The sequence below is a fragment of the Cupressus sempervirens genome, chromosome 11, assembly GCF_028749045.1.
Source record: "Cupressus sempervirens isolate cs-2001-9-10 chromosome 11, ASM2874904v1, whole genome shotgun sequence".
In the NCBI taxonomy this organism is placed as follows: domain Eukaryota; kingdom Viridiplantae; phylum Streptophyta; class Pinopsida; order Cupressales; family Cupressaceae; genus Cupressus; species Cupressus sempervirens.
The window spans coordinates 575,890,909-575,913,024 of NC_143128.1; the positions used below are offsets into that span (position 1 = coordinate 575,890,909).

Genomic DNA, 22,116 nt, shown 5'->3' on the forward strand with positions numbered 1-22,116 from the left:
TAATAGAGGTTGTGATGCTTTATTTTGGCAAGACTCTTGGGATGGCCACCCCTCATTCTTTCTAATTTTCCTCAACTTCAAACTCTTTGCCATATTTTTTCTGAAGCAGGTTGGATTAAGGTGGAGCATTTTAAAATAGTCAAGCGAATTGGTCAAGTGGTGGTTACTTGTTGGAAAGACCCGTAGGAGTGGCCCATGGGTGGTGTGGATGAGGATTGTGCAGTTCTTACTAGAGTTTTGGAGGGCAGGCTCTGCAATTCCCTTAATGGGAGGGATATTCTAGCTTGAACTCTAAGTCCAAAAGGTAAATTCTCTATGGCCCAAGGCTATGCTATGCTTGACAAGAACTTACATGGTCCTGTTGAGGTGCACTGGTGAAAGAAGGTTTGGGACAAGTTTTCTTGGCGCAAATGTAATTTTTTCTTATGTTTGGTGGTTCAAAACAAATGCCTCACTTGGAAGAATCTTTGCAAGCGTGGTTTTCAGGGACCTCCTATTTGCTTCCTTTGTTCGCATAGTGAGGAATGTACCTCCCATTTGTTCTTTCTTTGCCCTTTTTCTAGAGAGATATGGCATAGATGGTGGGAGGTTTGGCATCATGATTGTATTCATGCTACATCCCAAATTGATTTTTGGGAGAGTCTGGGTAGACCTCCAACAAAGATTTATTTCTTGCAGATGGCCTAGTCTGTTGGGCCTATTTTGATTCTTTGGAACCTTTGGCTAGAGAGGAACCGTAGAGTTTTCTATGGATTCAAATTGGGAAGTTTTCAATTATGGAAGAGGATAATTAGCAGGCTTCAGGAGACTATTTCTACTAAGTGTGATAGATCTGAAAAAACTAATCTTGGATATCTTGTTATTTTGCGGAATTTGAACTTGGGGGATAATAGAGGGGGAAGCATTGCTGGGAGAAGACCCCGTCATGTCAAGCAATGGATTTGTCAGGATGGGAGGTGGTTTCCTCCCCCTACAGGGATCCTTAAGATTAATACTAATGGTTCTTCTCATGGGAACCCTGGTCATGTTGGGGTTGGGGGTATTGGTAGGGATAATGATGGTGGTGTGGCCTTTTTCTTTTCTATTTACAAGGGTCAACACTCTAATAATCTAATGGAGGCCCTTGCTATTAAGATTGCAATTGAGTGTGGTTACTCTTTAGGCTGGAGGAGGATCATTTGTGAGTTTGATTCTCAGATTGTTGTGAATATGCTAAATAACCAAAAGTTGGAGGATGTTAGCTGGTAATTAGCCTCTATTGTCAGACAGATTCTAAATCTATGCAGTTCCTTGGTTTTGTCTCCTTTTGTCACATCACTACAGAATGGAACAGAGTGGTTGATTGTTTGGTGAAGTGGACCTCTAAGAATGTGGATGACCGGGATATCAATGGAAGGGAGGAGTTACCTGCTGATTATCATGAGACCTTGAAGAGGTTATTAGTTGAAGACAGGAATATGTAATGTGGTTGTTGGTTGTTCTTGTGGTGGTCTTGGTCTGGTGGGCCTCTAGCCTTTGCCTTGTAATTTGGTCTTGATTGAATAAAAATTTTACCCCTTCTTTCGAAAAAAATAAAAAATTTACATACATATACATACTTATATATGTGTGTATATATATATATATGTGTGTATATGTATTAGTATTTATCTTATTTTTTAATTTTTTGTAGAATATTTTTAAAATATATCTAAATAAATAAATAAAGATAATATTAAAAAATATTCTTATGAAAAAATAAATTTATAAAATTAAAAATACAAAATTATTAATATAAAAGCAGTGAATAACTTTGACATACAAAAAGCTTAACTTATTAGCTATTAAAAAGTTTTTTTTTTTAATAACATAATTTTCCAGCCTTTGTTTCTATTTTTATCTTATAAGGAAAAAGTTTTTTGAAGAAGATATAGAATAGGCCATCCACTCAAATGTTTCCTCCTTTAATAAATATATTTCGTTAGAACAACCTTAGAATTGAAGGTAAGAGTCGGCTTATAACAAAAACTCGACTGATCAAGAAGCTAATTAAGGGAAAGATATATTTAGTAGCTAACGGATACATTTTTAAATTTCTGCGGGAGAGGAGATCAATATCATCGACTCAAATTCAAATCGATTTGTATAACAGAGAGCTTGACCTCTTTGCCGAGAGAAGTTTCCTTACGAAATTTTCATCTGCAATTGAAATTCATTCCATTTGCTTTGAAATCCAGAGCTCTGGTAGAATTTTGTGTTGAATAAACATGTCTCTAAGGCCAAGTGGAAGTGGAAGGGTTGAAGCAAGAAAGATGGAATACAAGATGTCTATGGACAAGGAGAAAGCACGCAGGAAGCGCGAGGAGAATATGGTTGTTATCCGCAAGAACAAGAGGGAGGAGTGTTTGGTTAAAAAGCGCAGGGAAGGAATTCAAGGCCCTATACAGAGCACAGTAAGCTATGATCATACAGAATTCGTGCCCTTTTTAGATTTACAGAATTCAGCTCTGTATGCTTGTTAATTAGGGTTACATGCACTCGCAAATTTTGAACTATTGCTTGGGTGTATCTGTTCTTGTTGTAGGAGTTGAAATTTAGAACTAGTTTCTGTTTCTTTATTCCCATTTTAATGAACTATGGGATCGATGGGAATTTGGATCTTTGAGGGGATTCAATTCTTTATCCATTAAGAATGAATCCCTAAAGATGAGACGGCCGGTAAAGGCGTATACGGAATTGAGGGTATGAAGGTTTTGAATTATGTTTGATTAATTGGAATTGAGGGTATGAACTTGAAAGATTTTAAATTCTGCTCAGCATCAATTGTGGATAAAGCTCTTACAGCTTTTGTCTGGTCGGTTTCTTAAACTGAACAGAATGACTAGGTTTAGAATTATTGTAATCTGCTATCTTGGAGCTCCAATTTCTGATGAAAATATGGACTATAGGTTGTTTTAGTTGTCAATTGAACATTTCATATTATGTTTTAGTGGATTTGTTCTTACAGTTGTGCTTTTATCATTTTTGCTCTAAATCAGTGATCCCAGAGCTGATTTTATAAGGTTTCTTCCATTCAATTACCTTGGAGACTGTCGTTCTAATATTTATCGTAAATTCTTCTGTTCTTTCCACATTGAATCCTATAAGGTTGATGTTTCAACCAGATTTAGTAAACCCTTCCAAAGATATCTGCTATTTTTTTCGGGTTATCAAAAATTATCCTAAAGCCCCAAAAAATGCTATTGAATGAATTTCCCTTGCTGGTTTTTATTTTCCCAATCTGTTTGTCAGGTTACTGAATTGATGTCTTTCATGCCTTTCACTGAAATATAATTCCTTGGTACTATACGTTGTATTTATCTCCAGTCCTATCGTTTTTTAAACCAGTTGGACTCTTTACCATTGTGGGCAAGTGCAATCATGTCCGAAGATGTAGCAGCACAGCTGGACGCTGCCATCCAATTCCGGAAATTTTTATGTACAAAGGCAGATCCACCGATACATGAAATTATCAAGACGGGAGTTGTGCCTTATTTTGTTAGCTTTCTGAAGAGGATGGATATACCCCAACTACAGGTAACAATTGTTTACAATTTTTACAACTGACTGTAAGTTGGTAAATTTAGTGTACTAATCAGGGAAGCTGCATTAATATAGTCGTAGGAAGATGCTTATCATAATTGAATTGTTGTTCAAGATTTCTCTTAAAATTTGATTCATTTCCGATAAACCCCTTATGTCAGGCTTCTTTTACTTCTGGTCTCTTGTTCAATTTATTGTTTTCATTCCGATTCCTGTGTAGGGTTACAGGGTGCCAGTCTTAATGTTCTTGTTCCTATTTTAACACTGGTTGTATCGTTGTCTATTGCAGCTTGAGGCGGCTTGTGTTTTAACTAATATTGCATCCGGGACTTCAGAACAGACAACTGTTGTAGTTGAGAGTGGTGCAGTTCCTCTGTTCATTGAGCTTCTCTGTAGTCCCAATGATGATCTGCGTGAGCAAGTAATGGACTATGTTTTTCTTACTTTCAATGCTGTTGGATATCTTTTTTTTTTTTTCATCAACATTTCAGATCACACTTTGTGACCCATCCTTTTATGCTCTTTCTTCATCGTAAGGATCCTAATCATTGATAAAAAATAACACAATCAAATCCAGAAACAACAATCAAAATGCTCATATAAATTGTCGAAATTTACTTACTATTATGTTTTTCTGTCATAGATTTTATAGTTTATAATTGTATTTGTGTGATTCTATTCACTACAGGTCGCATGGGGTTTAGGCAATATTGCTGGAGATTGTCCCAAATACAGGGACATTGTACTCAGCAAGGGAGGTATGATAAATTTGCTTGCCCTTTTCAATGAGAATGCCACAATTGAAACATTAAGGACTGCAACTTGGACACTGGCAAATTTTTGCCGTGGTGTTCCTTGTCCTCCTTTTGAGCAGGTAAGCTATACACACAATAGATGGTGAATTTTCAGTTTACTGCATTATTTTAATGTCTATTGTGTTTTTTATTGGCAATTTTTAAGAATCAAAGATATCAAATTTCTAGAATCCATCATAACTATTTTCATAGATTTTTGGATTTGGTTGTGTGTGTTTTTTAGTATCGACACTTTGGATTACACTCTGTGTTCCATCATCAGAATGAAGCAAAGCAAAGCATGACTTTCTATTAAGCATCTTATGCTTTGCTTCAGCCTGATGATGGATCACGGAGTGTGATCGGAATCATCGAGGGTATAAAACACACACCCAATTGAATCCGAAAATCTAGGAAAATGAGCATTAAGAATGATAGCCTGTATGGAACCCAAAGGTCATATGGGGGACCTCCTTTTTGGAAGTTGAAGAGCCAACATTTGGCCTCACTTTTTTTTGGCCTGTTTTGGACAACTTGGCAAAAAGCATGCTAATGTGGCATCATAACAGGTGACATGGACTTGAAACCTTAGTTATAAGTAGGCAACTCACCGAGTAAGCTGTTGTTAAAAATTGGGAGCGATTTGAAATTTTTACATAGGGTTTTGATAAGCGCAAAGTTAGGGTGTTCAAGTACGGGGTCCTCTCCCCTAGATGTCACTTTGGGCATTCGAAAATGGATCTTCATCTTGAGAATCTTGTAGACTTACCATTAGGTCTACCAGTGTTATCAATGTATGACTCTGTATCGTCTCAACTTCTAGTAGGTATCAAACTCAAGCTGCAGAAAGCAATAAGTAGCCCACTAATTTGTACTAAGATTGTGTTAGTTAAGGCAGATGATTACTTTCAGTTCTATGAACAAATGAGAATAGTGTAATTAGTGCAAAAATTCCTTCAGAGCAAACTGCCTATATGAGATGTTGAATGCTGAAGATCATGGATGTACTCATAATGGCTTTTGAAGATTTTGGTGTCCCTCTCTCACAGTCTTACAAGCATTTAAAATTGTAAATGAATCTTAGATTGGCTATATGAAGTACAGATCTGAAGTCTTCTATTATTTGTTTGTAGGTAAAGGCTGCCCTTCCAATTCTGAAGTGGCTTATTTACAGCGGTGATGAAGATATACTGGCAGATGCTTGCTGGACTCTTTCATATATATCTGATGGAGACATTGATGCCATTCAGGCTATTATTGAAACTAGTGTTTGTGCAAATCTATCTGAGATTATAAGGTTAGATTATTAGTGAATAAGAGATTTCTTAAAATTTTCAAAGTAGTAGTAACTCAGGTAATTACAGTTTTTTTAAAACAATTGATGTACTCATTTGCCCATTATAGATGGGGATTCAATTGTTAATCATATTCATTGTTACTTTCATTAAAAGGCAGTACTTTAACAAAATTAATTAGTTTCACCCAAAATACAACTTACTTTTAATTAGCAGAGCCATGATTTATCTCATTTAAATCTAATGTGCTGATTTATCCTATCAGTATCATTGAACGAAATAGAACTCACATCTGAACATACTTTTCAACTAGCTAACTGCTATTCTTGTAGGAATAAATGCAAATGCATATTATCTTACATGAATGCGATTTCTTTTCTGGTAGACATCCTTTATTAGCTCTCCTACCTGCCTTAAGGACAATAGGCAATTTGGTTACTGGCGATGACGTACAAATTCAGGTATTCCAGACTTTCAGATTTCTTGTTTAACCATACATGAATGTTTATTTTCAGTTCTTCAATCTATTGTCATTAACTTGTACATTGGCATTGGCATATAGCATGTTCTAGACAATGGAGTCCTTCCACGTCTCCTTCCACTTCTAGCATATGAATATAACAAAATCTTTATAATAAAGGATGCCTGTTGGGCAATCTCCCACATTGCAGCAGGGAACCATGATCAGATTCAGGTGAGTCTTTTGTTGTCGATTTATTTAGGAATAGGATGGATATCAATGTTAAATGAAAATGGTGGCATTTCCTTTGATCTTGTGAAAATCTATGGTTGACAAGTGTATACTCTCCTTGTAATATTACTATAAGGATTCAACTGTATAGTTTTTCAATCAAACTCATTGACCCATATTTCATGAGTAGTGGTATACACAAACCTGTCTGTCATTACAATGAATAGAACACTCAGCAATCATTGGATCTAGGTGATGCTCACAAAGGTGAAGTGTAAAGACTTCTCGGGAGGTCACCCATCCTAGTACTACTCCAGCTCAAGCACTCTTAACTACAAAATTTTCTCCATGGTTAAACCCACTCTGCTTGCAACCCTATTTGCAAAACCTTCACCAAGTGTTGTGCCTTATGAACCATTCATTACAAAGCTCCTTATACTTTCTTCTTTACATATTTGGATGATTGGAAGTTGGAACCAACCCCTAGTCTCTGACTTGGCCATTTTTTACAGGCTGTTATTGATGAGGGCTTGATTCCTCCACTTATATGGTTGATGGAAAATGCAGAGTTTATGGTAAAGAGAGAGGCAGCTTGGGCGATTACGAATGTCACTCTTTGCGGAACTCATAAGCAAATAGAGTAAGTGTTCAATTATTCTATGGTATCAGACATCAAGTTTCCACTATCCATATTGATAATAAATGCTGTTTCTGAATTCAATTGTATGAGATTATATTTGCCGAGATTAATGGAAATGCCATAATGCAGGTATACAGTAACTCAAGGCTGTATGAAACCACTATGTGATCTTCTTATTTGTCAAGACTCAACAATTATGACGTTATGCCTGGAGGGTCTGCAGAATATACTGAGAGTTGGTGATGTTGGAGGATATCTTGATAAATATGTGATGTTACTTGAGGAAGCTGATGGGCTTGGAAAAATAGAAGCACTTCAGGAACATGAAAATAGCGCTATTTATCATATAGCTGTCAGGATCCTTGAAAAGTACCTAGCTCCTGCTGGAACGGATGAAGATGAAATAAATCCTGTTGCAGATATAAAAGAATATAATCATTCTACAAGTTTCAAGTTTGACTGAAGCCATTGGAGAAACTCCTCTAGCTTTTACTAAACCCACTATTTTTTATTATTACTGGATCTCTGTGAATGTGTACCATATTGACCCATATTGTCTTCCTAGATTTTTCAAGGAGATATTGACTTGGTGTTCATGAGATACAGTCTATACACATTTCTAAATTGAGATTCTGGTATTCTTCCATTTGCTGTAACTCATTGCTTTTTGTCCCTGGTGGCGTCATTAATTGTTTTTCATGTAAATTTTTATAAATAATTATAACTTCTGTTTAATATAAAATAATTTATCATTTATCAGCAGCTATTAAGAAACAAAAATAAGTTATAAAGTGCAATTTTTTCAGGCCCGCTTAACCAGCACATTCCAAGCATTGACGCTTAGAGTGGCTGGTGTGGGACCCTCGAAACTTTTCGTTGCCTGGAGAATGTTGTCTTCTATCGTGACAGAAATAGTTTCAATTTATCATTTATTTATAGGTAATAGGGTTTTAAAATTCTTAATTAAAAAAATTAAGATTAATTATTATGTTAATTATTATTATTTGTTAAGTGTGAGTAAATTTGAATCTAAAATCTCTTTGATAAGAGGCTCACAATTTACCTGTTCAATTATATTTTTATATATAAATATAATTATTAATTAATTATATTTATGTTAAGTTTAAAGTATATTAATATTGTAATTATGATTCGTGTTCAATTGTATTATAACATTTATCAAATTATTTAGACAAGTATAAAAATTATACTTATAATAATTTTCAAAGTCTTGTCAGGAAAAGAACTCGAAAAGAAAATCCTAATCATTGCCAATACAATATATATACAATGAAAGAAACTTCCAAATGACTCAAAGAGAAGGATAGTGGCCCAATATTTGATTCCTAAAACACCCTAAATCAAGTGCATATCAAAACAATCTAGAAAACCTAAATGCCATAATATCCTTGCAAACAATCCATATATAAAATGGCATCAAATGCCTATATCCCAAATAGATTATTACAAAAAAACATTAGATCACTTTATGTGTCAAAATTTGATGCCATCCTTGCAAGAAATTCTTTAACGCATTCTACAATGGTAGAATGGGGAGTGGGATGGTGTGAGCATGTTAATGTTAACTTTTATTCTTTATGTTAAATTTGACAACCATCTACATGTCAAAAGTTTAAATCTTATTATAAATAGAATATACTTTTATAAATAGTTTAATAAATAGAACATAAAATATCTGTTTAAAATAATATTTGTAGATATAAATCATCCATTTTTTAAGAAATTAAAATAAAAAGCTTAAATTAGTAAAAAACTAAATAAATGGAGATAAAGGAAATATAAATAATTTTAGATGTAATAAATTAAATTATAATCATTTTGTAGTGGATATCTATCGACATTTCTTTAGAAAGATTTATTCAAGATATCTATACTAGTTATAGTCCAAATATGGAGAGAATCTATGCTGAACAAATTCTACATCTTTCATGTTCAATATTGACAACAAACATCTATTCAAATATAACTATGTTCAACATTCTTTATTATGCAATCCATATAGTATATATGGGATTCACCATAAGAAGGGATCAAACTTTTTAAATAACCTCCCAAGTGACTTATTTTATAGATGAATCTAAAAAGTCAGCACAATCACATATAGCACTAGCAAGAATAATAGTGTTCAACCTACTTAGGATTTCATAAATCAGGTCATTGTTTAAAGAAGCAACAACACCATTAATTAGGACTAACTTTGGGACCCTAATAAGCCCACATTGAAAACTTAATACTTTGAATGTGGTGCTCCAACACTTGTGGTTTTTGTATAGCAGTTCTCATTACTATTGGTGGAGATAGTGTAGATCAGTTTCTACAATAGCAACTAATTCTGGAAAGTCAAAGACAATTATGTCTAACCTTGATGAGTCTAAATTTAAACCATTAGATCCCCAATTTGCAAGAACATCAACAATTGTATTACCCTCTTTGAAAGTAAGAGAGATATGATAAATTTCAAAAAAGTCCAAAAGCTTCATAATGATATGCTTGATTTTCCATTTTGAAATACATCAATTAATATAAGTGTTAATGATAAGATTAGAATCTCCTTTGATGTGAATTTTTTTAATTCCCATTTTTTGGGCTAAAACTAGACTATAAAGAAAACCATAAGCCTCAAGTTTGTTATTTGTACCTGATGGCAGAGATACACATTTAAAAGTTGTAATCAATCCCATATGATTTCTTAAATAGACACCACACCTAGATTTATGAAATCTTAAGCCTCGGCTTAGTTGAGTTGTTGTGTTATTCTTTCATATCTTTCAGTTTTTTTTTTTTTTTTTTACAATTAAATATGAATATGTTTAGTAGCTAATCAATAAGGGGGATTAGATTTTTTGGATTATATTGTGTTAATATTTTTTATTACCATTGTTTGAAATAGACTATGTGATTGTATGATGAAAGAGAGAGATGCAAAACAAATTCAAATTTTAGTTATTGTATACCTTACTTTTGTGTACTGACTTCTATTCAATTGTGATAAGCTAGATAATCCTATTAATTATCTATTAATTTGCATAGTGAGCATTTTTTTAATTAGTAAGAGGCCAAAGCCAAGATTAATTATTGTGTTGTAATTTATTATTATTATTTATTAAGTGTGAGCCCTAACTGATTCGAACTCAAGACCACTTCGATAAGAGGCTCACAATTTAGTGTTGTGTTGTAGGCTCTTGTCTTATAGTGAGCATTGTTAAGACACATAATATAAATATTATAATACTGTCACTTTCATGTCATCCTAATGGTTAGATGTACTAGTCAAATAAATTTTGAACTTCAAATTATCAAATGAACATAATTTTTAAATAAATTTTTTTTCCATTCGCAATCTGATTCTATATTCAATTTAATAAATATATAAATTAAACAATATTGAAGCATAATATTATATTTAATTAAGTTAGTGCACTTAGTATATTACGTTAAATTAGTAAACTTATTTTTAATATATCTATGAAGAATTATTTATTGAAAAAAAAATCAACAAAATTAATTAGATATAAATATATATCAACCAATTATACTTAAAATAGATTAAAATAATTTTTTTAAAATTTATTAATATTTTTTATTTTTTATTAATTACAAACTTCATAAAATTATCGAATTTAATAAATATATGACCAAAAATAAATTAAAGACCAACAAATTAATAACAAGAAGAAAATTAATATAATAATAATAAAATCTAATTTTTTAAGACATGCAATAATTTTAAAATATTTTAAACTATCAATTGCATGATTTTGTACATGCAATGATAAGTCTATAGAAGTTGAGAATTTTAACAAGTAGATCATTTATAATATGTAGAAGGAATTGACAAAATGACATATGTCAAATCAAATCTTATATATTAACTTAATTTTTAAATTCTCTATAATGTTTATAGTTGTGTGTGTTGCAAAATCCGTCAAAAGTACCACATAACATCAATAAATAAAAATTCAATCCATTAATGAAATTTTCACTAATGAAAATAGAAATGTGAATATACACACACACACACCTACCATTTAGGATTAGAGGTTGTGGTTTTGATTTTGATTTTAATGGAGATATTTAAATATCCTTCATAATATTTAGTATTTATTCTTCGTTTATGTACATCATGTGCTAAGCATATTCATTGGAAATTCAATGAAAGATCATATAATAAAAAAAATTAAGTTTCTTGACATTTTTACTATTACCTAACATTACAAGATTTCAATCACAATATGCAAAAGTAAACATGAAAGCAAAATTCAAAAAAATTAAAAATCTTATTCTCATATTTAAATAAATAAAACAACTAAACTAAAATAAATATAGTTGAATGTTAAATATATATATATATATAGTTGAATGTCAAATATAAAATGACAAATTTCATAATTATTTTTAGTGTTTAAAATTAAATAATTAATTTAGCCAATAGGCTATTTTCTGCAATCTTGGTCTTTTCTTGCATAGTAGTTATATGAGTTTGTTTTGAAAGGTTAGGAATGTAATAAGAGACTATTATTATCTATTCTTAATCTATATTCATATAGTCCATTCTCTGTTTTGAAATATATACGCGTGGTGTGAATCTACAAACTAGTTTTGTAGTTTTCTTATAAACAGTCCCAGGTATCTTCAAAGATATGGCCATCCCATGAACTACAAGGGCCCAGATTTCATGGGAGGCATTCTTCTAACATGTATAATACCATTCTAACACTTTTAATACAGGAACAATGCTAGCAATAAGTCGTTTACAAATATCAATTGAAATCGGGTTTCTTTGGGTATTATTGTCATGGAAATAACAGTCTCGGTGTGAAAGACATATCTTGAATTCGAACTGTTGGATTTCCCTAAGATTTGAGCATGTTTTGGAGAAACTAATTACGCCCCTTCTCACCAGAGCTATTGAAAAGTTTTGATTTCAGTCAAAAGTTATAGCTCTTTATGCGCAGGTCTATCCTGAAACAGCAAGTTCTGAGAAGACATGGTTGCTAAGATAAAAACACAAAGGAAGAGGTAAAGGTGGTGAGAGTAGTAGCGCAGTAGCATGGAGGCACCCAATAGCAATGTAAAATTGAGAGTGTAGCCGAGTGTGAAGAGATAATGGAAGTTTGATTGATGGTGATGGTCATTGAGACTAATGTCATATTGACATGGTTATCTCCAAACTGAAAAATTGGTGAATCTTTAACTTCTATCCATAAGGAGCGAAAGTTGAATTGATATATATCTAGTTTTGTGACATTTTATTATACTAATGACCATGAAGTCTAGTATGACATTGAGATTATGAAAGAATGTGAGCCTCTACTCAATATCAATAGAGAAAGATAAAAGAATAGTCAAATTTGAAGGCCCATGATGATTTCCTATGCATCACTATTTGTGGGAACTTTGTTTCTGAAAATTAATTTTTTGACGAAAAACTTGCAAGAGTTTGGCTAGAAAATTGAAAATCCTTCCCGTTAATTATTTACCGGCCAGTTTTTATCACCCTCCACTTTTAACTCTTGTTTTGATATTTATTAATTGTTATCTCCACTTTTAACTATTGTTTTTTTTTTTCTGTTTATTAGTTGTGATCTCCACATTAGCTCAGTTAACTTTTGATTTTTAAAATTGATTTAGATTTTAGTTTTTAAATTATTTTAATTTATTCTTTTATATTAGTTTAATTTTTATTTAAATATTATTTTTTAGTTTCTAGAATTTATTTAGTCAATAGAATATTTATTAGACTTTTTTTTTTTGTATTTCTCTTATTAATTTTTCATAATAGAGTTTTTGATGGGTTTTTTTAAATGATTATTTTTAATATTTGATAAATTTAATTTAAATAAATAATATATATTAATCTATTTAAAATATTTTAGTAAATATTATGTTATTTAAATTAAAAATTATTAATAATCTAATTTGTTCACATAAGATTATAATTTAAATATCCACTTTTAACTATTTTTTTCTTTTTTATTTATTTAAATTATTATTACTTGTAATCTCCACATTAGATTATGTTGTGATTTGATTTTTTAAATTGATTTAGGTTTTAGTTTTTAAATTACTTTAAACTCTCTCTTTTTATTAGTTTAGTTTTTTCTTTAAATATTGTTTTTTCAGTTTCTATAATTTATTCAGTCAATAGAATATTTGTTAGAGATGTCGCTCTTTTTCATTTTATTTTTTTATTTTTCTTATTAATTTTTTGTAATAAATTTTTTGATAGGTTTTTTTTTAAAATGATTTTTTTTCATATTTGATAAATTGAATTTAATTGTAAAATATTAAAATTATTGAATACGTTTCTTAAGCAATATTAAAATTTTCTAAATATTGTAAATTTTATATCTATGTTTTGATCTTCAATTTTTTTATTTTCATTTTTAAAAAACTTATATTTACATTATTTAATGTTTATTCTACATTTTTCTCTTAAATCTCATCTCCAATTGGTGCACTTAGTAAAAAAGCATGCGACTGCTAGTTCATTAATGTCAAATTTCAAAAAAAAAAATGATTTTTTCCAACTATGAAAATTATTAACTCTCAGTAAAATTACAAAACTTAACATACAATGAAAAACTATAACCAATAAGAAATAATAAATTGTCATTATGAAATTATCAAAAATTTAATGATTAATATGTTTTTAACAATATTTCTGAAATATTCATTTCTCATTTATACTTCAAAAATGACATGATTTTTTCATTTTAATCACAATCTACAAAAATAAACATGAAAGCAAAATTTTAAAAAAAAGAGATGGACTCAACTTTTCTCAAAATATAACTAAAATTTATTCTCATATTTAAATTAATAAAATAACCAAAGTAAAATATAAAGAATTAAATGTTAATATCAAATATAAAATGACAAATTTCAATGACAGTTTGTAATTATTTTGTAGTATCTAAAAAGAATTACTATTAAAACAAGTCATTAATGTCCAATTATAAGTATATGAAATTTTTCAATTATACATTCTAAAAATGAGTAACAATTAATTAGAATATGTATCAAATATTTAGAAAAAAAAATCTTAATAATTAGTAAGTTTCTTTAATTTGCATTATACTTATTATTAGCAATTACAAAACTTAATATACAATAAAAAAGAGTATAGCCAATACAAAGTAATAAATCACCATTATGAAACTCTCAAAATTTTAAAATACTTTTTAGACTATAATATTTTTTTAAATATCTCTAAAATATTCTTCTCTCATTCATACTTCAAAAATTACATAATTTTTTTATATTAAATTCTTGGTAATTTCCCTAATGAGATAATATTCTCTCAACTTTTCATTTTTCAATAGTATACAATAAATTATAGGAGGAATAAAAATTTTATATTAAATTCTTGGTAATTTCCCTAATGAGATAATATTCTCTCAACTTTTCATTTTTCAATAGTATACAATAAATTCTAGGAGGAATAAATTAATGACAAGCTACTACACAAAAAGCATATTAATGCCACAAGCTACTTCACAAAAAATATATTAAAAATCTTGAATGAAATGCCTATAGGAGTGTCAGAGCGTAGGTTAGCAACATGGCAAACCATCCTCCAAACACAACTTTGAAATTGCCTTTCAAAATAGAAGACCGCCCAAAATAAGGAATGAGAATGATAGTGGAAATAGTAGATAGGATAGAAACCATAGTGACATAATGAGAGAGAAAAGCTACAAAAATTAGAGGAATTATGGCTCCCACAATAAATACAAAAATAGATGAGAAAGTCTAGCCAAAATAGGCCTCAAAAACTCTATTTTTCTCTTCCTTTGTTAACATTTTCTTAGGTCGAATCCCTCTAGAGCTCTCTCTCTCTCTCCAGGTTGTGTTTCAATAGATATGCCAACCAACATCGAGTCCAAACATGGCCATTGCCATAGAGTCCTTTGGTCACTAGAGAGAAAAAAAAATTTGCTGAAAATGAGACAATAGATAAAAATCTTCTTTATGTGAAGAAAATACATTGAATGTTAGAAATTTGATTTCTAAAACTAAATTTAGAAATTTCTTAAAATGAATTCATTTCTATCATCGAAAGATCAATCGAAAAATTCAAAAATCAATCAGTCTTGCAACATTAGTCAAAATAACAATTTTTGAGAGCAAAACTCCCACAATAAGCCTATTGGTTTAATTATTTAAGATATTTCTAATATAATAAAACTAAATAAATAAATTATTAGAAGCTCTCAATTTTAATGAATTAAATAATATTTATATTTTAAGCACCATTATTTTGATCATATGTTGTATGTTGTCATATCATGTCAGAAATATTTATATAGAAAAGTGGTGGGTGGGAGAAACTAGTTTAAAACTTAAACTTAAGTCAAGACTTATCATGATGGGGAGCATTAACGGAAGTAATGTCAATGTAAATGGTGGATAGATGGGTTGAATGGAGCCCATAATAGCCGCTTAGCTTTGAGTGTGCTCCTTAAGTTTGAGGTGGTCCCACAATACGAGTTCCCACTTTTTGGCCAACTTTGACACTGAAACAGATATTTGTTTAAACAAACTCACTTTCATATGCTTATTATTAAAAACTTAAAGAATTTGAAGACAATGTAAACAAGTGATTTGTAGAATTTTATTTCTAGTTTCTTAAAAAAAATTGAATTGATTGAAGTCCATTTTTCTTTCTCCTTCAAGAAGTGGTCTATATGAAAAATCAGCATTTTTAAAGAGTGATGGTTGTTTTGATCAACATAAATTTTTAAAAGAAATATGATAATGACAAAATTATTTCAAGGCTAGAATGGTAACATCAACACCTAGCAACTTTAATTGGTTTCATTCAATTTTATTAAAAATTGTAGATTTTATTTGATGGTAAAGTGACGTCAATGATAAATTAGAGAGAGGTGGAATTTAATTTGTTCAAGAAGCAAAAAATGTCATGCAGTCATCTAGTTTTCTCTAGGGCCTACGTGCCTAGCCTGACCTATGTTTGGGCTTGTTTCTGTTACCTTTGGTGCACTATTTGGCTACTCACAGGGAGACATCATTTGGTTGGCAGGGGTGTGCATTGGTCAAACAGTAGTCTTGGCCATTTTTTAGCCCATGGGTGGGCTTTTTCAGTCTAAGATCCACCTTTAGTGTGTCCTTAGTGGGGGGCTTGAGGAATTATGTAATTATGGGGCTTCTACCCCATCTCTTGCTTATTTTGTTAAGCCCTAGTTTGGTTGCATGGGGGATCGAGGTATAGCCTCCTCTTAGATTTCCTTCGAAGATATGGAGATAGGAGAGCCATCTTCTCTGTTGCATGTCAGTGATAAGGATATGACTGGCAAATGCCAATCTAGAGAAGGTGATTCCTCTCCAAAAGGGATGCTTTGATTAAGAAAAGTTAACAAATGTTTACAGAGGTCTGAGGACTGGCCAATTTTGGTTATTCAACCTACACAAGTTTTGGAGGATGTCGAATACTAGTGCAATCATGCTCTTATTTAAAAATTTCTAGTCTAGGCCTTCATCTTTATTTGCCTATGTTGGATTCTTGGGCATGCCAGTTGTGGAACCCAGAAGGGGATATGGAGATTCGATTATCAGCTAGTAACTATTTTCTGGTTATCTTTTCAAGCATGATAGACAGGAATAAGGCATTTGAAGGCAGCCCTTATTTCTTTAACCAGGTGGGGCTCTTCATCTAGCCTTGGAACATGGGCTTCAACTCTATTTAGGAGATCCCCTCATGAGTTCCTATATGGATTCACTTGCCAAGGCTTCCTTTGGAATTCTAGAAGGAAGATATTCTTCACTCAATCTCTTTACTTCTTGGAAAACATGTGGGTTCGGTTACACAATCTCAAGATCATAAGGTAATTTTATTTTCCCATATTTGTGTAGAAGTTGATTTAAATAATCCATTACTAGATTCTATGGAGATTTGCATGGGATCATCTTCCTAGATCCAACAACTAGATTATGAGATCCTTCCATTTAGATGCAGAATTTGCCATGAATATGGTCATTTACATCGCAAATGTCTTAGGAATAAGTCTTCCCCCTTGGCTACCCCAAACCTCCTAGGGTGGACAAGGGGAAGGATCCTTTATATAAAGGACTTGTTGATAGTGAGGGATTTACTCAAGTTAAGTCTCATAACAAAGGCAAAGGTAAGAAGAGATCCTAGATGGACAAACAGACTAATGGCACCTTTAACAAGATTGATACTCTTGGTGACTTGGTCCAAGATGAAGGTACTCCAGTTGAGCACTATTCTAGGGCTAAAGGTCATCATAAGGTACAAGTTGAAGATGCACAGAAGGCAAATCAGATTCTATCTTCAGGGGACCAACAGGTTGGATAGTTGGCTATTGATTTTCCTCCTCAAGCCCTAGATTCTGGTGACCTTCGAGCGTCATAGGGTATGAAGGTCTTAGTTATGGTGGTTCCTGATCCCCTTACTCTTAAAGGGACTTTGAATCCTGTAAAGGGTAATAAAGCTCCTCCTATATTGGGCATTTAGTAGAAATCCTTCAAAAAGGGGACTTTAGATAAACCATCAGAGAGTGGTAGGAAGACTGATCAAGAGAAGGTGAAGATCATAGGTGATACTTTAGTTGAGTCTAGGCCTATAAAACTCATTGATTCCCACTTTTCTCACCCCCAAAAATGATTGTTTTGTCATGGAATGTAAGGGGGTTGAACAACATTCCCAGACAAAAGGTTGTTCACAGTTTAATTAAATCTCAGTCTCCTGATGTGGTCTTTATTTAGGAAACTAAGCTCACAATGGATGGTTTGGCTAATTATGCTTCATGTATTTGGCCTCAGGGCTCTTGGCAGGTGGCGGGTGCTTTGAATAGTTTTGGGGGGGTGGCTTGCTTTTGGAATCCAAGGAAATTTTCCCCCTTATGGTGGATTTCTAGTCAGTCCTCCATTTCATTTGTTGCCTCTCGTTTTGAGACTAGAGAGAGGTGTCTTTCATCCAATATTTATGTTCCTACTAATTTTTCAGGCAAGTACCATTTATGGGCCCATATCAGATTCATCTGAACCCTGGACCCTTTTCTCCCATGGATTATAGCTGGAGATTTTAATTATATTACTAGCCTGGATGAAAAATGAGGGTGGTTAGCCAGGCTGGACCTGTTTTCTATTCTGCTTAGGATATGATTGGTTCCTTGAATCTCATTGATGTGAAGCCAACCAATGGTGTCTTTACATGTAATAATTGAAGATTTGGTGTTGAGGTTATTTCAGAGAGGCTTGACAGATTTTTGGTGTCTTGCTATTGGATGAACAATAGGTGGATTACTAGTTTTGAAACTCTTGACTGGAGAGGTTTTGATCACTGGCCCATTAAACTCTTCATCGCCTCTTACAAGTCACCAAAAATCCCTCTTTCAAATTTTAGTTGACGTGGTTAAGAGACCTTGTCTCTACCAGACCTTATGTTGGATTAGTGGTATGAGGGGTTGGTTGCCCATGGGACAACCATGTTTACTTTCAATAAGAGGCTTCAACATGTGAAGTACAGGCTTAAGAGATGGAATAAATAGTATTATGGGAACCTACATCTTTAGAAGATAGCTAATCAGTTCAAGTTGGATAATATTACTCAATAGATTTGGGACCAAGGGTTGACTTATGATTTGAGTAAAGTTGAAGCCTCAACCCTTAAGGGACTCAAAGAGTGGGAGCTTTAGGCGGAGATCTTCTAGAAGTAGAAATCTCATGTTTAATGGTTTCAGGAGGTGGATAGGAACACTGCTTCCTTTCATAACTTAGTTAAGGCTCAAAGGTAGGGGAATTCTATCTCCTCTCTTGTCTCAACTGATGGAGCTCAAATCTCTTCCTATGAAGAAATTTCTAGGAAAGTTGTCAATTATTTTTCTAATCTATTTACTAGGGAGGATCTTACTGTTGGGACCGAGGAGCTAGCCATCTTGGATTGTATCCCCCACCTGGTATCTACTAAGATGAATGGGGCCCTCTTAAGTCATATCTTGTTACCAAAATTGGAGAAAGTTATGTTTAATATGAAGAAAGGTAAATCCCCTAGCCCAGATGGATTTCCAATTGAGTTTTTTCAAGAATTCTGGGAGGTAATAAAGTTTGATCTCCTACATGTGGTTCAAGAATCACATAGAAACAAATAGATGCTAAAGTCTTTGAATTCTACCTTCTTAACTCTCATATCTAAGAAGGAAGGAGCTAATTGGCTAGATCAATTCAGGCCTATAGTGTTATGTAATATTGTTTATAAGATCATCACCAAATTGATTGCTAAGAGACTCAAACCACTCCTTGGTTCTTTTATCTCTACTAAATAGGGTGGCTTTGTTGAAGGAAGAAAATTTTTGGATGGGTTTGTGATAGTTGTGGAGGTTGTTCACTTTATGGCTACATCTAAGGAGAAAGCTATGTTCATTAAACTTGACATGGCTAAAGCATATGATTAGGTGAGTTGGGAGTCCTTAGTGAAAATTCTTTTAACTTTTGGGTTTGATGAGGAGTGGTTGAATTGGGTTCTTAGTTGTGTGACGTCATCCTCCTTCTCAGTTCTCATAAATGGAGAACCTTCAACATTGTTTGGTGCATCTCGGGGACTTCAGCAAGGGGACCCTTTATCTCCCTATTTATTCATTATCATGGCAAAGGGTCTTGAAAATTTTATGAAAATCTTAGGTGAGGTAGGGTCTTATCCAAGGTTGGAGCTAGAAAAATAATCTTCCTTCCTACTCTTATCTTCAGTTTGTGGATGACACCGAGTTGATAGGCATGGCTAGAATTAGTGAGGCAGTGAATTTCAAGAAAGCTTTAGATATCTACTTGAAAGCCCCAAGTTAGAGAATTAATGATGATAAGTCTTCTATTTATTTCTTTTATACTCCTTGGCTTATGCAAAGCAAGATTGCTAGAATTCTTAGATTTCAAATCGGTTCCCATTATTTGATGTACCTTGGGGTTCCTTTGTTTTTGGGATCTTAGTGTAGAGGTTACTAGCAGGGGATTTTGGATAAATTTTGGAGTAACATTAGTCACTAGACTTACATATGGTTATCTTCTATTGGGAGAGTGGTTCTCCTAAAGACTATGGTGCAGTCTCTCCCCATTTATAGGTGTTGTATTTAGGTCCCCCCTTCCAACTTTGTGAGGGATTTTGATGCTTTATCTCAAAAATTCCTCTGGTCTAGCAACCTTCTATCCTCGAAGTGGAGCCTAGTCAAATGGGAGTCTATGTCTAAGCTAAAGCATGTTGGAGGCCTGGGTCTTAAATCAATGGCTCTTGTTGTCACGGCTTTGGTTGCCAAGTTATACTGGTAGTGGTGCAACAATCAAGATCAAGATTGGGCCAAGATTCTTGCCCACAAGTATTTTCCTGGTGTTGATTGCCTTGATGTGCCATGGCTTGCTTTGGTGGGTAAAGGCTCTTGTATTTGGGATACTCTTAAGAAGGGAGCCCAACTTATTAAGGAGGGTCTCTTCTAGATTTGTAACAGAGGCTCAGATGCTCTATTTTGGTAGGACTATTAGGATGGCCACCCTCCCATTCTCTCTAGCTTTCCCCAGCTTCAACTACTTTTACTAATGTTAGATTGTTTAAGGTGGAGCATTTTAAGACTGTCAAGCATTTGGGTTAGGTGGAGGTGACTTGTTGGAAGGACCCTTAGGAGTAGCTTGTGGGTGGCTCTAATGAAGATCATGTTCTTCTTTCTAAAGATTTGGAGAGTAGGTTTTGTAGCTTCCTTAATGGGAGGGACATTTTGGCTTGGAGTTCTAGCCCAAAAGGTAATTGTATTGTGGCTCAAGCCTATGCTATACTTGACAGGAACTTACATGGTCCAGCTAAAGTGCACTGGTGGAAGAAGGTTTGGAATAACTTTTCTTGGCCCAAATGTAATTTTTTCTTATGGTTATTGGTTCAAAATAAATGCCTCACTTGGGAGAATCTCCGCAAACAAGGTTTTCAGGGACCTTCTATTTGCTTCCTGTGTTCACACAATGAGGAGTGTACCTCTCACTTGTTTTTTCTTTGCCTTTTTTCAAGAGATATATGGCATAGATGGTGGGAGGCTTAGTGTCAAGGTTGTATTCATGCTACCTCTCTAATTGATTTTTAGAAAAGCTTGGGCAGACCTCCAGTGAAGACTTCTTTCTTGCAGGTTACCTGGACAACTAGGCCAAGTTTCATTCTCTGGAACCTTTGGCTAGAGAGGAACTAGAGAATTTTTTGTAACTCCAAATTAGGAAGTTTTCAATTGTGGAATATGATTCTTAGTAGGCTTCAAGAGACTATTCTTGGAAAGTGTGGTATGTCTAAAAGTATTGATCCTGGTGATCAAGCTATTGTGAGGAATTTGAACCTGGGTGATAATAGACAGGGATTCACTCTTGGAAAAAGACCTTGCCATGTCAAGCAATGGATTTTTCAAGTTGGGAGGTAGACTCCTCCCCTAGCTGGGATCTTGAAGATTAATACGAACAACTCTTCTCAGGGGAACCTTGGTCATGCTAGTATTGGGGGTATAGATAGAGGTAATGATGGTGCTGTGATTTTTCTCTTCTCTATTCACAAAGGTCAACAATCTAATAATCTAATGGAGGCCCTTGTTATTAAGACTATTGTTGAGAGAGGATGCTCTCAAGGATGGAAGAGGATCATCTATGTGTCTAATTCTCAGATTATTGTGGATATGTTGAATAATTAGAGTTTGGAGGATGTTAGTTGCAATTAGCCTCTTTGGTCAGACAAACTATGAGTCTTTGTAGTTCCTTGGACTCTGTCTACTTTTGTCACATCCCTTGTGAATGGAATAGAGTGGTTGATTGTTTGGTGAAGCAGACTTCAAAGAATGTGGTTGGTTGGGATATTAGTGGTAGGGATGAGTTACCTTTTGAGTATTGTAGGATCATTGAGCAGTTGTTATTGGAAGATAGGAATATGAAATATTGTTGTGGACCTTTGTCCTTTGCTCTGTAACTTAAATTTGATTGAATAAATTTTTACCCCTTATTTCAAATAAAAATATGATAAATTAGACATAGGTTGATTTTGATTGATATAATGTATTTTTTATAAATAGAAATGGATTTTTTCTTGTTTTTCTAGAAAGGTAACACACATACCTTTGACGA

General features: G+C 33.0%; 1 protein-coding gene across 1 annotated transcript; it reads left to right on the plus strand.

Annotated features, from left to right (window-relative positions):
• The first annotated feature begins 1,980 nt into the window (after positions 1 to 1,980).
• Positions 1,981 to 7,627, plus strand: LOC149530950 (importin subunit alpha-like). Its single transcript, XM_089808721.1, has 9 exons — positions 1,981 to 2,432; positions 3,367 to 3,555; positions 3,851 to 3,982; positions 4,250 to 4,435; positions 5,489 to 5,652; positions 6,036 to 6,111; positions 6,213 to 6,344; positions 6,854 to 6,981; positions 7,111 to 7,627. Exons 1-9 carry the CDS (start codon positions 2,247 to 2,249, stop codon positions 7,442 to 7,444), a joined length of 1,527 nt encoding a protein of 508 aa, XP_089664847.1. The 5' UTR covers positions 1,981 to 2,246; the 3' UTR covers positions 7,445 to 7,627.
• Positions 7,628 to 22,116: the final 14,489 nt, after the last annotated feature.